The following is a 12,135-nucleotide window of genomic DNA, read 5'->3' on the forward strand; positions in this document are numbered from 1 at the left end:
TTATGGTAAGTTTAATTAATCGTATCTATACTGTCTCCCATGTGAGTTTTAAAGCTGCAACAGGACTGTTTTCCCGCTCGCCAACTCATTTAAAGACAAGCATGCAAAAACAAGGAAATGGCGATTACACTTTAATATTGCATATATTAATATATTTCTTATTAGCTCCTTTATATTTCATACGACTAAATATAAAATATAAAAAATCTATTCTGAAATATATATGTTGTCATATTGATGTAAAATACTGAGCAGCTCAGGAGAGAACGAGTCAAAGCTGTTTATTCTTCCAGAGCCAGATAAGCAGCCATGTTTCATGTATTTACCACGGGATCGCGGAAATCCTTGCAGTATTAAAGTTGCACAGGGTAGTTTTGTATGTTGGCAGCTCCTAATGGCAATGAGGGATCAGTGTCAAATCTAAATTTTATGACTTCAAACCAGAAGTAATGCGAGCTGACATCAGCAAACTGCACATCCTTTTTTTTTTTTAGACCACAGGGATAAGAAAGGCAAATGATTTAACTGTGCTCCGAGGCCAGTTCAGGCAACAGTTTGCATCAAAGCCCTGAAGGTAAATTCAGGTTACGTTCAGGTTGTGTAACGGTGATAATGTTCTGCTCACCTGTGTCAGTGCGGAGATCAGGGGGCAGGAAACTCTGCTAAACACAGATTTAGACTGAGTTCTCTCAATTTAACCTTCAGAAACACGAGCTAATGGGTGTGATTTCTTTCAAAAACACAGGCAACAAGCAACTTAACAAGACATTGCCCCCAAAAATAAGAAAAGAAAAAAAAGTGGAAAAATTACAAGAAAATTACCAGACAAAAATAACAAAAATATTATTATTATTAGCAAAAAATTAGTTAAAAATTAGAAGAAAACTACCTCAAAATAAGCAAAAACTAAAACAAACAAGAAAGGCTATGTGCTTGTCAGTAGGAACTGGCTCCCTCATGATGCAGCAGGAGCTACAAAAACTGTTATTGCATCACATAACTCTTCAAAAGTTGAGCAGATCATCTGGAAGTTTTGAATCCGCAATTCCTCTGTGAAATCGTGGACTATCAGCTTTTAGAAATCCCTCATATGTGGCCGCTCCCACCTATCAGGGGCTCGTCTTTCCATTATCTCTTGTGCAGGACAATGAAAGAACCAGATCTGTGAACACCCTAAAATTAAAGCTTTTCACTTCACCCTCATAGTCACTGCATCATTCAGGATCCTTGTTTCCTTGTTGCTTTTCAAAGCTTGTGACCAACCTGTTGCATCAGAATGCAAAGAAAACAAAACTGTTGGTATTTGTCTTACGACCCCGGTGCGTGAAGTAGAAAATCCTAAAAAACAATAGCGAGGCCAAAGATGCATTAAAAAGCTTCTTTCTTTCTTGGTGCAGAACTTGTTATGTGTTTAAACTGCGGCACTTTCTTAATACCACTGACTTCCTTTATTTATCCGATGCATTGGTAAAGGTTGAAGTCCTCTGTTGTTTAAATAATCCTGCGAATATGATGAGCCGTGGCTCCGGCTCGCGTCTTTGAGAAGGGTCATTACTCTGTTTGAGGGAGAGATGCTATAAGGGCAGAAAAACATCCATTAATCACGTCTTTGTTGTTTTGGCAGTCGACTTGTCGAGATGCATGGCGTGGATGTCAACTTTGACCTCCCGCGGAGTTGCTGGAGTGAAATTTACGAGGCGGCTGTACAGTGCAGGTCCGCCGCTGCTGTAATTCAAAGCAGCCAAAAACGTGCGGTGTTGTTTTAACAAGCAGCTTATGCACGAGGTCACGAAGATGTGCTCATGTTAAAGGGGGCGTCCGCTGAATCTGAATGATTTAGTTGTTTTTTTCTGTGTCTCTCATTTGCTTTCAGTGTGAATGCTGCAAAAATAAACCTAAAAAGCATAAAAAGTAGAATAAAACTGATTGTAGGCAGAAGTGTCCCAAAAGAGCCAAATATTTTAACATTTCAGTGGTTTCTGTAGCTGAAAGTAAGCAGGCGTTACAGGCGTTACAGGCGTTATATGAAGGAATAATAAGAAGTCTGAATAATAATAAAGAGCTGGAAGAACAACAGTGCGACCGCTTGCAGCGATGACATAATGAATTGGTTAAGGAGACGAGACGGATGAATGTTAAAGCAAGCGTGAGGATTTTGTGGTAATCATAAATGGAGCCGGGCTGATATCGGCGGCACAATGTGCTGCTGAGATTCACGGTGGGCTTGAAAAGTGTCTGGCTGAGACGTGGAAACATCCATGAAAATGAAGGAAGCCTGAGAGCAGCTGCAGCGTCCCGGAGCTCTGCTGTCGGGGAGAACACGTGCGTGCAGAAGGTGAGGAGCGCAGGAGAAGTGGATGTTTAGGGTTGTGGGTTTTTGGCCACGTTGAAAAATGACATTTTAATATGGGACAGACGTTCTCATGCACGTCATTGAAAATGCCGCAGTCACTCTTTACAGCTTCAGCTCCTGACTGTGAGATAAGACGATGTATAAGACCAGGTATAAAGAATTTTCCTGATTTTCGAGAAGGGTGGCACCCGTTATCATTGATAAAAAAAACAGACTACGAATGACTTACGTAGGGCTGGGCGGTGTGGCCTTTAAAAAATTTCACGGTACACAATATATATCACAATATTTCAAATCTCCTCAAAAGCTTCATAAATGCTGCACTGGGCAACAAAATCAAATGTCACAATATGACGAAATGTGTAGATATTGATACTGTGACAATATTTCAGGGATGACTGTTTGTATTTGGACAAAATATTAACACAATGAGTTTTTGGTTATCGACAGCAATGTGGATTTAATGACTTACGCGGGTGAACGCAAGTATTAGAACAGTTAGAGCAGTCTGATAAGTTTAGAAAATGACATCACTTTACTGCAGCCTTTAAAATCAGGAAAAGACAAAACTTATCATGACATGAAGATATCCAAATCGAGTGTCGGTATGTGGTCTCATATCACGGTAACGGTCCACTCTGTCCAAGACTAAGTCAAAATGCATTTGATTCTGAGACAAGACAGAGACTCTCTAGACCAATCTGGAGTCCTGCGACATTAAGTGATAGTCCACGATTTTCACAGAGGAATTGTGGATTTTAAACTTCCAGATGATCCGCTCAACTTTCTCAGAGTTATGTGATGCAATAACAGCTCTTGTAGCTCCTGCTGCATCATGGGCGCCAGTTCCTACTGACAAGCACATATCCATAGCATCATGTGACCTAGAAAAGAGAAAAAAGGTGTTTCCATTCCAGTTTTGCGAAATATGGCTTTTTCCAGTCACCTGAAATACCACCTCCTGCGAGCCTGACAATGGGATTTTTTTTTTTGAAATTGACGTGTTTCCATTTGGCGTATTTTATATATACAAATTCAATTTGAGCAATTTGAGGGTTAATGGAAACCCACCTGCTGTTATATCAGGAACTTTGTGCTGCTTCTGTGCAGCCAAAACTACAGCATGTGTCAGTGTCCAAATACCAGACTGCGATGATTTAAACATGCGCTGATGAATATTACAGAGGCAGGAGGACGACTGCAAAACAAGCTGAAACATGAGTACATTCGGCCTCCGGTGGGTCCAGTGAGGAGCAGCGGTGGATTTGGGTTGTAGCGGGCAGTTCGGAGGTGTAAATGTGTGTCTGAATGTGAAGCAGGATGTTCCAGGATAAGAGCGTACATGCTCAGCAAGTCTCCTCTCAATGAATAATGCATTCTCTAAAAAAAAGAACATAATAACACAGATTTCACATGAAAGCTGATGTGCATATTTGGTTTCCTGCACATGTGGCCGGATGCAATTAGTCATCCCGAACCTGGAGCTCCGCCAGGTCCTCGCGTCCCCCCCCCGCCTGCTTAGCAGTTAAGTTGGGAGTAACCTATGCTTTGCGATGGGTTGTTAGTTTGCTCTCCACGGCCATTCATATTTTATGTGACAGCTTGGTGCGAGCCGAACTCACCAGGAGACACAACTACAGGCAGTTTACAAACTAATGAGCGCCGCGATCTGCCAGAGGAGCTGAACGTCATCATGGCCGTATTGACTGGGAGGTCGCTCAAGGGGGGGAAAAAAACGCACACGATGATGGATTGGGAAATAATGCATCCAAAAAAAGATGGTTACGAAAGGGGGCTTTCCAGTGCCTCCGCAGAGGTGGCTCATTACCGAGGAAGTCAGAGAGGGAGCGGGCACTGAGGGAGGTAGAGACGGACAAAGTCGAGGAAGATGGCGGAAGTGAGGAGACAGATGGAGCGAGGGGGTGACGGCAGAGAGAGGAGGATGCGGAGGGATGAGGGAGTCAGGTGAGTGAGGGATGGACCCAGCTGCAGGCAGGGAGTGTTGGAAAGATGGATAGATGGATGAACGGGAAGGAGCGGTAATTACAGGCCTTGTTGTGCGGTTGGAGAGACGGAGGAGACGCTTTTCAGCGCTGCCACTCTGCATTAACCCAGCAGAATGAAATATTCAGCCATTAGGCCTCGGCTGAAACACATCCAACGCCCGAGCTCATGCAACATTTAGGCACCATTCATGTTCTATTCATTGCAAGGAGGCTATTACATATAATCATCATTTTGGTTGAGTTTGTACTTTAAGACACATGTTTCTTTTTTTTTTTTCCTCTGTAAATGCAACACTGCGTCTGAGTCCAGAGGTGAGAGTGGCAACTCAATACCGACTCCAATTAGGCCTCTGAATCATTGGTAAACATTGGCTGGGATTTGATTTTCTCAAACCACACAGAGGGATGAAATGCTTTCTGCTTCCCCATTTTTGTGTCTCCTTGCAGAGTCTGAAGTAACGACGGTGAACCGCTGCCTGGATGCTGCCAAGGCCTGCAACATCGACGAGACGTGTCAGAAGCTTCGCACCGAGTACGTCTCGTCCTGCATCCAGCCGTCAGCCCGCTCGGGGCCGTGTAACCGACCAAAGTGCAACAAGGCTCTGAGGAAGTTCTTCGACCGCGTTCCCCCCGACTACACCCACGAGCTGCTGTTCTGCCCCTGCACCGACACCGCCTGCGCAGAGCGCCGCCGGCAAACCATCGTGCCGTCCTGCTCCTACGAAGACAAGGAGAAGCCCAACTGCCTGGCCCAGCTGCGCATCTGCAAGGCGGACTACGTGTGCAGGTAGAAATTAGAGGTGTTGTCTCACATGCTGCCACCTGCATAGAACATTTTCCCTTTAAGCCTTTGAAAAAAATTGCAATAAGAACAAGGCAATGAGCAATTTAAGAAGAAATGATCCAGAAATGAGCAACGAGAAAATTACCTGAAAATTAAGAGGTAAAAAGAAAGTTAGAAAACATATAAACAAAACCTGGAATGTTTAAAAAATAAACAACAACAAAATAAAATAAAAAATTAATAATTCTATAAAAATAACAAATGACCCAGAAATTAGCAAATGTACAAGAAAATTACCCTAAAATTTGCAAAAGCAAAAAAAAATACACACAAAACAAAACAAAACTGAGAAAGTTCAACTAAACAACTACAAATACAAAATAAATAAATTATATAAAAATCATTTCAAATATATAATTATAATAATTCAAATAAAGTTATCCAGACTTTTTTCATTAAATCTTATCCAAATATCTTTGGATTTCCAGGATGCTTCTTGCCAAGTTGCTCATTGCCTTTTTTTTAGGGTTCCTCCAAAACCAGTTATCTCAGGGTTCACAGTTAACCCTTTGAGACCTCTTAATGTACAGGAAAATGTCCTTAGAATCTGTTTAAAAGATTTAAATGCTTATAAAAGACGTCTGAATGCAGCACAAGGAAACTGATCACAAATCAGTTTAACGCTGAACCTTTTTTAAAGCAAACCATAGCTATTAGATATTGCGACATTGTTCTGCCTTTTCTTTTAGTGAGGTATGAAATAGATTTTGTAGAGACTGGAGACTTAAAGAAATCGGTAAGGGAAGGAAATAAGGAATCCATGACAGCAAACACTGATTGATTTGGAAAGCTGCGGTGTGTTCAGGGGTCACTCTGAAGCTCTGAGATTTAAAGCTGAAATAGATTTTTTTTGAAGGTTAGTGGGAGAAAAAAAGACTCCCACAGATATGAAACAAGCTTTGATACACAATATCAGCTTATCGGGTTTTTATTTTTAACTTGTTAGCAGACACCTGCCTGAGGTTACCGACACATCCAACACGTTGTTTGATGTGCAAACTCCCGAGAAAACTGTCGGGGTCTCTTTGTCGTGTTAGATGTTTGACCAGCTTCACCAGCCGCTTGTTTACTCTGGCTCTCTGCTGCTGCACACCGACGGTCAGTCCACAGTTAATCCTAAAGCATCTTAAGTCGCAACTTTACAACAAAGCATGAACGCAACAACCACAAAAACTGTAAAACAGCACCTGCTGTCAACTTTTACCAGATTACAGTACAATAACAAACGATAACAACCAGTATAATCAATCACATACAATCACATACACCCAGCCGCATCTCATCTGCATGTGCCCATTTACCCCCCCAAAAAATAAATAATAATAATTATTTTTAAACCTTAAATAATCAATTTAACAAAGAAGAAGAAAAAAATCACAGTAATAAATAAATATAACACAAATGATAATAATAATAATTAATAAAAAAGTGGTAAAAAAACAACTTAAAAATACTTTAAAAAAAGCATGTTGTTGAGAGAAAATGGATCACCTCGAGTTAATTTTCACGGCGTCACATTTCATATTGTTGTGTTGAGTAGTAGGAAGTGCTTTGTTGACGTGTTGGCCTCGCACAATGACCCCCCCCCCCCCCCCCCCCCCGCAGGACGATAAATGGCACTGTGAGTCTGTGAAGACAGGTCCGACCGCTATGATATGTTCATTTAGATTTAATTAGTCAGCAGTGTTTAATTAATTCAATTGTTACAGTCATTAACTGTGTTTAATTAGTTCAGTTAAATTCTGCATTCATTTCCTGAATGCAGAATTTCACAGCAGCGGGGTGAGAAGCGGCCGTAGGAAATAGTCATTTTTGGAGCGGCCATTATCACACGGGATTCACACGCGACGTTCCCGCCTCAGAATATGTTTATGTCCGAAAATCATCAGCAAACTGCAGAAAAAAAAAACGAGCCTCTGTGCGAGATAAGTTATCTGAATATTTATTCTGCGCTAAATCTCTGATGGAAAACAAAGATTACATTCAAATTTAAATTGATTGTCAACAATCGGGGAGCTAACAGCGTCTTATGAGGTCGTTAAAATTCAGCGGGCGCGTTTCTCTTCTCAATCACCGGAGACTGAAAACATGGAGTCCTCATACCCGTCCTCTCTCTCTGACAGCGAATGGTGGCCAGCGTTTAATCTAGTTCCTCTTCAAATGTCAAGAAGACAAAGGGCTTCATCTGTCACGGCTATCGATCAGGCATTATTCTCCACCGCCGCCCCCCGATGGATGGAGCGTCTCAAGGCCCCGGCGCGGGCCGCCAATCCCGCACCAGTCAGCTGGCATTAAGCGGCGTCCTGCGGAGGACGCCTTCACTTAGCGAGGGGCCTATGAGTTTTACGCACATCATTACAACGACATGACAAACGAGGCAGAGCGGAGATCGTGGTGCCCTGAGGGGATCCCGTTGCAAATGCCAGTTGGACGGGGGCGGCTGATGCGATATGATGGCCGAGATAGCCTTGTACATGATGATGATGATGATGATGATGAGGTGAGATGTCTGGGCCGGCTGGCAGGAAAAGGTGAAGCAGGGAAGGCAGAGCGGCTGTGGGAGGAAATTTATATGGAAGATCCATATTTGTCTAATCTGCTCGCGGCCAGGCCTGCCAGCCAGCCAGACAGCGCCCACGGTACTCAGAGCAGAGCCAAGGCCTATCTTTGCCCCTCATTGACTCTTTACAGCCTGGCAGCTTTCCAGAACGCGCCGGGAAAAAGTGGGGAGGAAAGAAAAAGAGGGATGAATGTCACAAGAGGGGGAGCGCTGCAGAGCGGGAGATCTCTGAAACCTGAAGCTGCATCGCTTTTCTGGTGCTGCTTTCAGACGTCTTTTAAGCCTTTAAACATGGAAAACATTTTATAAAAATTTACTTTGTTAAAAGAGAGAGAGAAAGTTATTAGAAAAAATATATTTATATTTTTTATAACTTTATGTTTAATTTTTTTTTTTATTGTTCAGGACATTTCCTTGTTTGTTTTTTTATTTATTACTTTTTTCTTCTTTCCTTTTTTTGTTCTTTTTTTTTGCTTGTCAAGTAATTTTCTTGTTACTTTTTGCTAAATTTGGGGTCATTTCTTGTCTTCAAATCATTTCCTTCTTCCCATGTTTTTGAAAGAAATCAAACCATTTTCCTCAGTTTGGAGTGAGTTTCAGACGTATTTTACAAGATTTTAAACCTGGAGGAAAAAAAAAAAAAAAATATCTTTGCTAAATAGAGACAGAGAAAGTTATAAGATAATGTAAAAAAAAAAAAAAAAAAAAGAAACCTAGGGAAAAATGTCCAGAATTTCTTTTTATAATTATTATAACTTTAAATTTAAAATCATATTACAGATTTTTTTTATTTTGTTTTCTTTTGCTGCTTTGAGATGTCTTTCACAAGAAAATTCTATTTATAATTATGACTTTATATTTCAAATAATTTTACTTTCTTTTTATTTATTTATTTTTTTATAATGAATTTTTTGGCAATTTTTCAGGTCATTTTTTCAGGTCATTTTCTCGTTAATTTTTTGGTCATTTCTTGTCTTCAAGTCACTCATTTCCGTCTCTCCATGATTGTGAAGGAAATCAAGCCAATTTGCTTTGGCTTGAGCGACATCACTTTTCTTGTGCTGCTTTCAGACGCCTTTGACAAGTAAAAACAAGGGAAAATCTCTAGGAAAAAAGGAAAAGTTTAGGGAAATTATATTTAGAATACATATTTAAAAATATTTTTACAAATGTATTGTCATTTTTAAACACTTTTTCCAGGTCATTTGTGTTTTTTGTGGGTTTTTTTTTATTTAACTTTATTTTATGTTATTTATTGATCTTTTTTATTAATTATTTATCTATTTTATTAATTCATACATTTATTTATTTATTTTTAGTAATTTTCACTAATTTTTGAGTCATTTTTTATTGCGTTGCTCATTGCCCTCTTCCCACGTTTTTCCACATAAATCAAGCCACAGTGCTCAGGTTTCTTAAAAAAGGAGGAGAGATGATGCAGGTGGATGAGTGCTGTGGGTTTTCAGGTCCTGTCTCTGAGAGAAGGCGCCGGCGCCAGCCCCGTCTCAGTGACACGCTGCGTGCAGCCGACAATCTCGAGTAAATGATGGATGGCATGTTATTGCTCCCACAGGTCTCGCTGGGCACAGTTCCAGTATGATTGCCAACCCTCCGAGCAGAGCGCCAGTGGCTGCAAGCAGGACAACTACGGAGCTTGTCTGCTCGCGTACACCGGCCTGATAGGTAAGAACTAAATGTTTGTGTGCCGGCTCAGGCCTCCTGCTGTGATGGATCAGGGACAAAAAGGTTTTAGAGGGAGCAAGGAGGAGAGCAGACAAGTGCGCCGCTGAACAGGACTCAAAAGAATGAATCAACGATTGTGATGAGAGGCGCGCTTCAGCAATCGATGCAGCGCTGATTAATGTGGCTGCAGCACGCCCGGCCAAGTCGTTGGCATTATAAGTAGTGCAATTACAACTATTGACCGCTGTTTTGAGAGAATTATCCCTGACGTGACGATGAGTGGGAGCAGGCGGAGGCGTGGAGCACGGCTTATTGTACTTTGGATAGAAACTTAACAAAAGATCACATAATGCACAATAGCTTGTTAAAAACCACTCAGTCTAAACACACGACATTATGGGACAATAATACCGCACTGCAAAAAAAGAGTAAAGAAAAAAAGGTTGTTTAGTTTGTTTAGTCGGAGGAGACAGATAAAAGCAGACAGAGACAGAGAGGTGTGCAGCAGTGATTGGCCGCTCCAGACAACTGAAGTCAAAGTGAGACTCTGAGGTGTTGTTGTTTGGAAGTCTGGGACCCAGAAAATCAATGGAGGTAAATCAAAACTTTTTTTCGCCACACTGCCTCAAAGTGAAGCAATTCTATTTCCCAACTCTTTTAAAAGAAAAAATACAAGCTACAAGGCAATATTACCTTTCCCGGAGAATGACTTCCCAATCACTTCCTGCTGAAAAGCTCCCAAAAGAATAAAAAAAAAAAAAACATCTGAGGGACCTCCGTGATAGTGGGTGGACTTTTTAGAGGGTTTGCATGGTTTTGGCTGTGGTAAAGGGTGTCATTTTTGGTGATTTCTATAGAAAACATGCTCGCCAAACCCGCAGGCCAATAAGGTTTGGAATTTTTTTTTCTGTAAAATTTACCAAAAATGTTGTCAGAAGTTTTTTTTTATTGCCTGAAATTTTAAAGAAAAAAAGCCCAATTAAGACAAATCTGTGATTTTTTTTATATCTAAAAATTGTCCATTTATTAAGTAAAAAATGGCCAGAGTTTTCAAAAAGCACAAAAACATTTTAAGAAGGGAAAAAAAAAATCTCTAAAAATCACCAAAAAGATTTGAATGAAAAAAAATGCATTTTTCACCAAAAAATTTGTTGTTTTTTGTGCAAATAGCCAAATAAATAAATATATATATATATATATATATGTGTGTGTGTATGTGTGTGTGTGTGTGTGTAGTATATATATATATATAATATACATACACATACATATAAACACTGGCCCAATTTATTTCTTTAAAAGTTGCAAAAAAAACAGCCATTCAAAGTTGTAGCCCCTCCCCCTAAACGCCAAAATAAAAAATCATCAGTCCCTGCTTTCAAAATTATTTGACATGCCTCCTCCTTTTTGCACCATCCCCTCTGCTCTCATAAATAACCAACAGTCCCTAAGTCCCGTTTAAAAAAGATTTGTTCTAATCCTAATGTGTTTGAATTCATTATTTTTTTGTTTACATAAAGAAGCTGTTAGACAGTAGTGAAAAAGAACTGATCAGGAGGATTCAAATCTGCCTCAAAGCCATGGAAATTTTTGGGCAGAAATGTGTCTTTTTGTACTGCGGATCGCTGCACTCATCAAAGTCCACTAAGCTGCCTGGCCCGCTGGATATGCATGATGGGAAAGAAAAACAAATACTTCTCTAGTTGTTGTTTGGACTCGATCTGTTGTAGCTTTAAATCTCTGAGAGATGGAGAGGAAGACGCTGTGCGAGCGAGCAGCTCTGTGTCTCTTAAGCACATCCACTGAAATTCACATTTTAAAATAATTGCCTGTTATGAAAGATTACAGAGATGTTACGCAAACGCTGCTTCCCAATGCCCGTTCCTTCTAAAATGTACAGTTTACACTCAAACGCTGCTGGCTCAGTTATGTCGAGCCCTGTCAGCTGCTGGGATTGAACCAGTCAGCATTTGATCGGCAGGCCGTCTACTCGAACTGATCCGTCACTCTGTGTCTCTATTTAATACACTTTACTCAACTCCGCTTTTTAGATTCCTGCTGACGTCACCTGATTACAGCAGCACCGTCAAGATAGAAATTACATGCAAATGTCTTAATTTGATAATCAGGCCGAGCAAAATGAGATTAAATCAACCAGAATCTGGCTCAAATGTTCAATCAATCAGACTTTATTTACACACACACACACACATTTATATATAATATATATATATATATATTATATATATATATATATATATATATATTCTCCTACTCAGTTTTGGACATGAAATACATACTTAAAACACTTTGTAAACAACTGTTTTTAAAAGTGCTACACATATATATAAAGTGTATATATACGTTTATATAACAACTTTATTGAACCAGCACCTTTAAAAACAGTTATTTACAAAGTGCTTCGACAGACAAAGCAAAGGCGGGAACTCAGGGAACAATAAAATAATCATCAACAAACAAGCCAAACAGAGAAAAGGCTAAAACAGTCAAACAAAAACGCAACAACAAAATGTGTATACAAAACGTCAACAAGATCGCAGCACTTAAAGGGCTAAAAGTGATCGAGCCGGCAGATCGAACGGCAGTTAGAGAACTAAATTAATCAATTTAAGAAAATTAAAGAAAAGCAATGAAAGACAATACAAATAATATAAGAAGTAGTGTAGGA

The 12,135-nt window shown here is 40.1% G+C and overlaps 1 protein-coding gene across 1 annotated transcript in view; it reads left to right on the top strand.

Moving 5' to 3' along the window:
- The window catches only part of gfra4a (GDNF family receptor alpha 4a), a 180,239-nt gene that overhangs the window by 143,811 nt on the left and 24,293 nt on the right, over positions 1 to 12,135 (top strand). Inside the window, exons 4-5 of the mRNA XM_042500719.1 lie at positions 4,807 to 5,146; positions 9,337 to 9,446. Coding sequence (XP_042356653.1) covers positions 4,807 to 5,146; positions 9,337 to 9,446 — 450 coding nt within the window. The remainder of the gene's footprint in view (positions 1 to 4,806; positions 5,147 to 9,336; positions 9,447 to 12,135) is intronic.

This window comes from Plectropomus leopardus, chromosome 14, assembly GCF_008729295.1.
Source record: "Plectropomus leopardus isolate mb chromosome 14, YSFRI_Pleo_2.0, whole genome shotgun sequence".
Lineage (NCBI taxonomy): Eukaryota > Metazoa > Chordata > Actinopteri > Perciformes > Serranidae > Plectropomus > Plectropomus leopardus.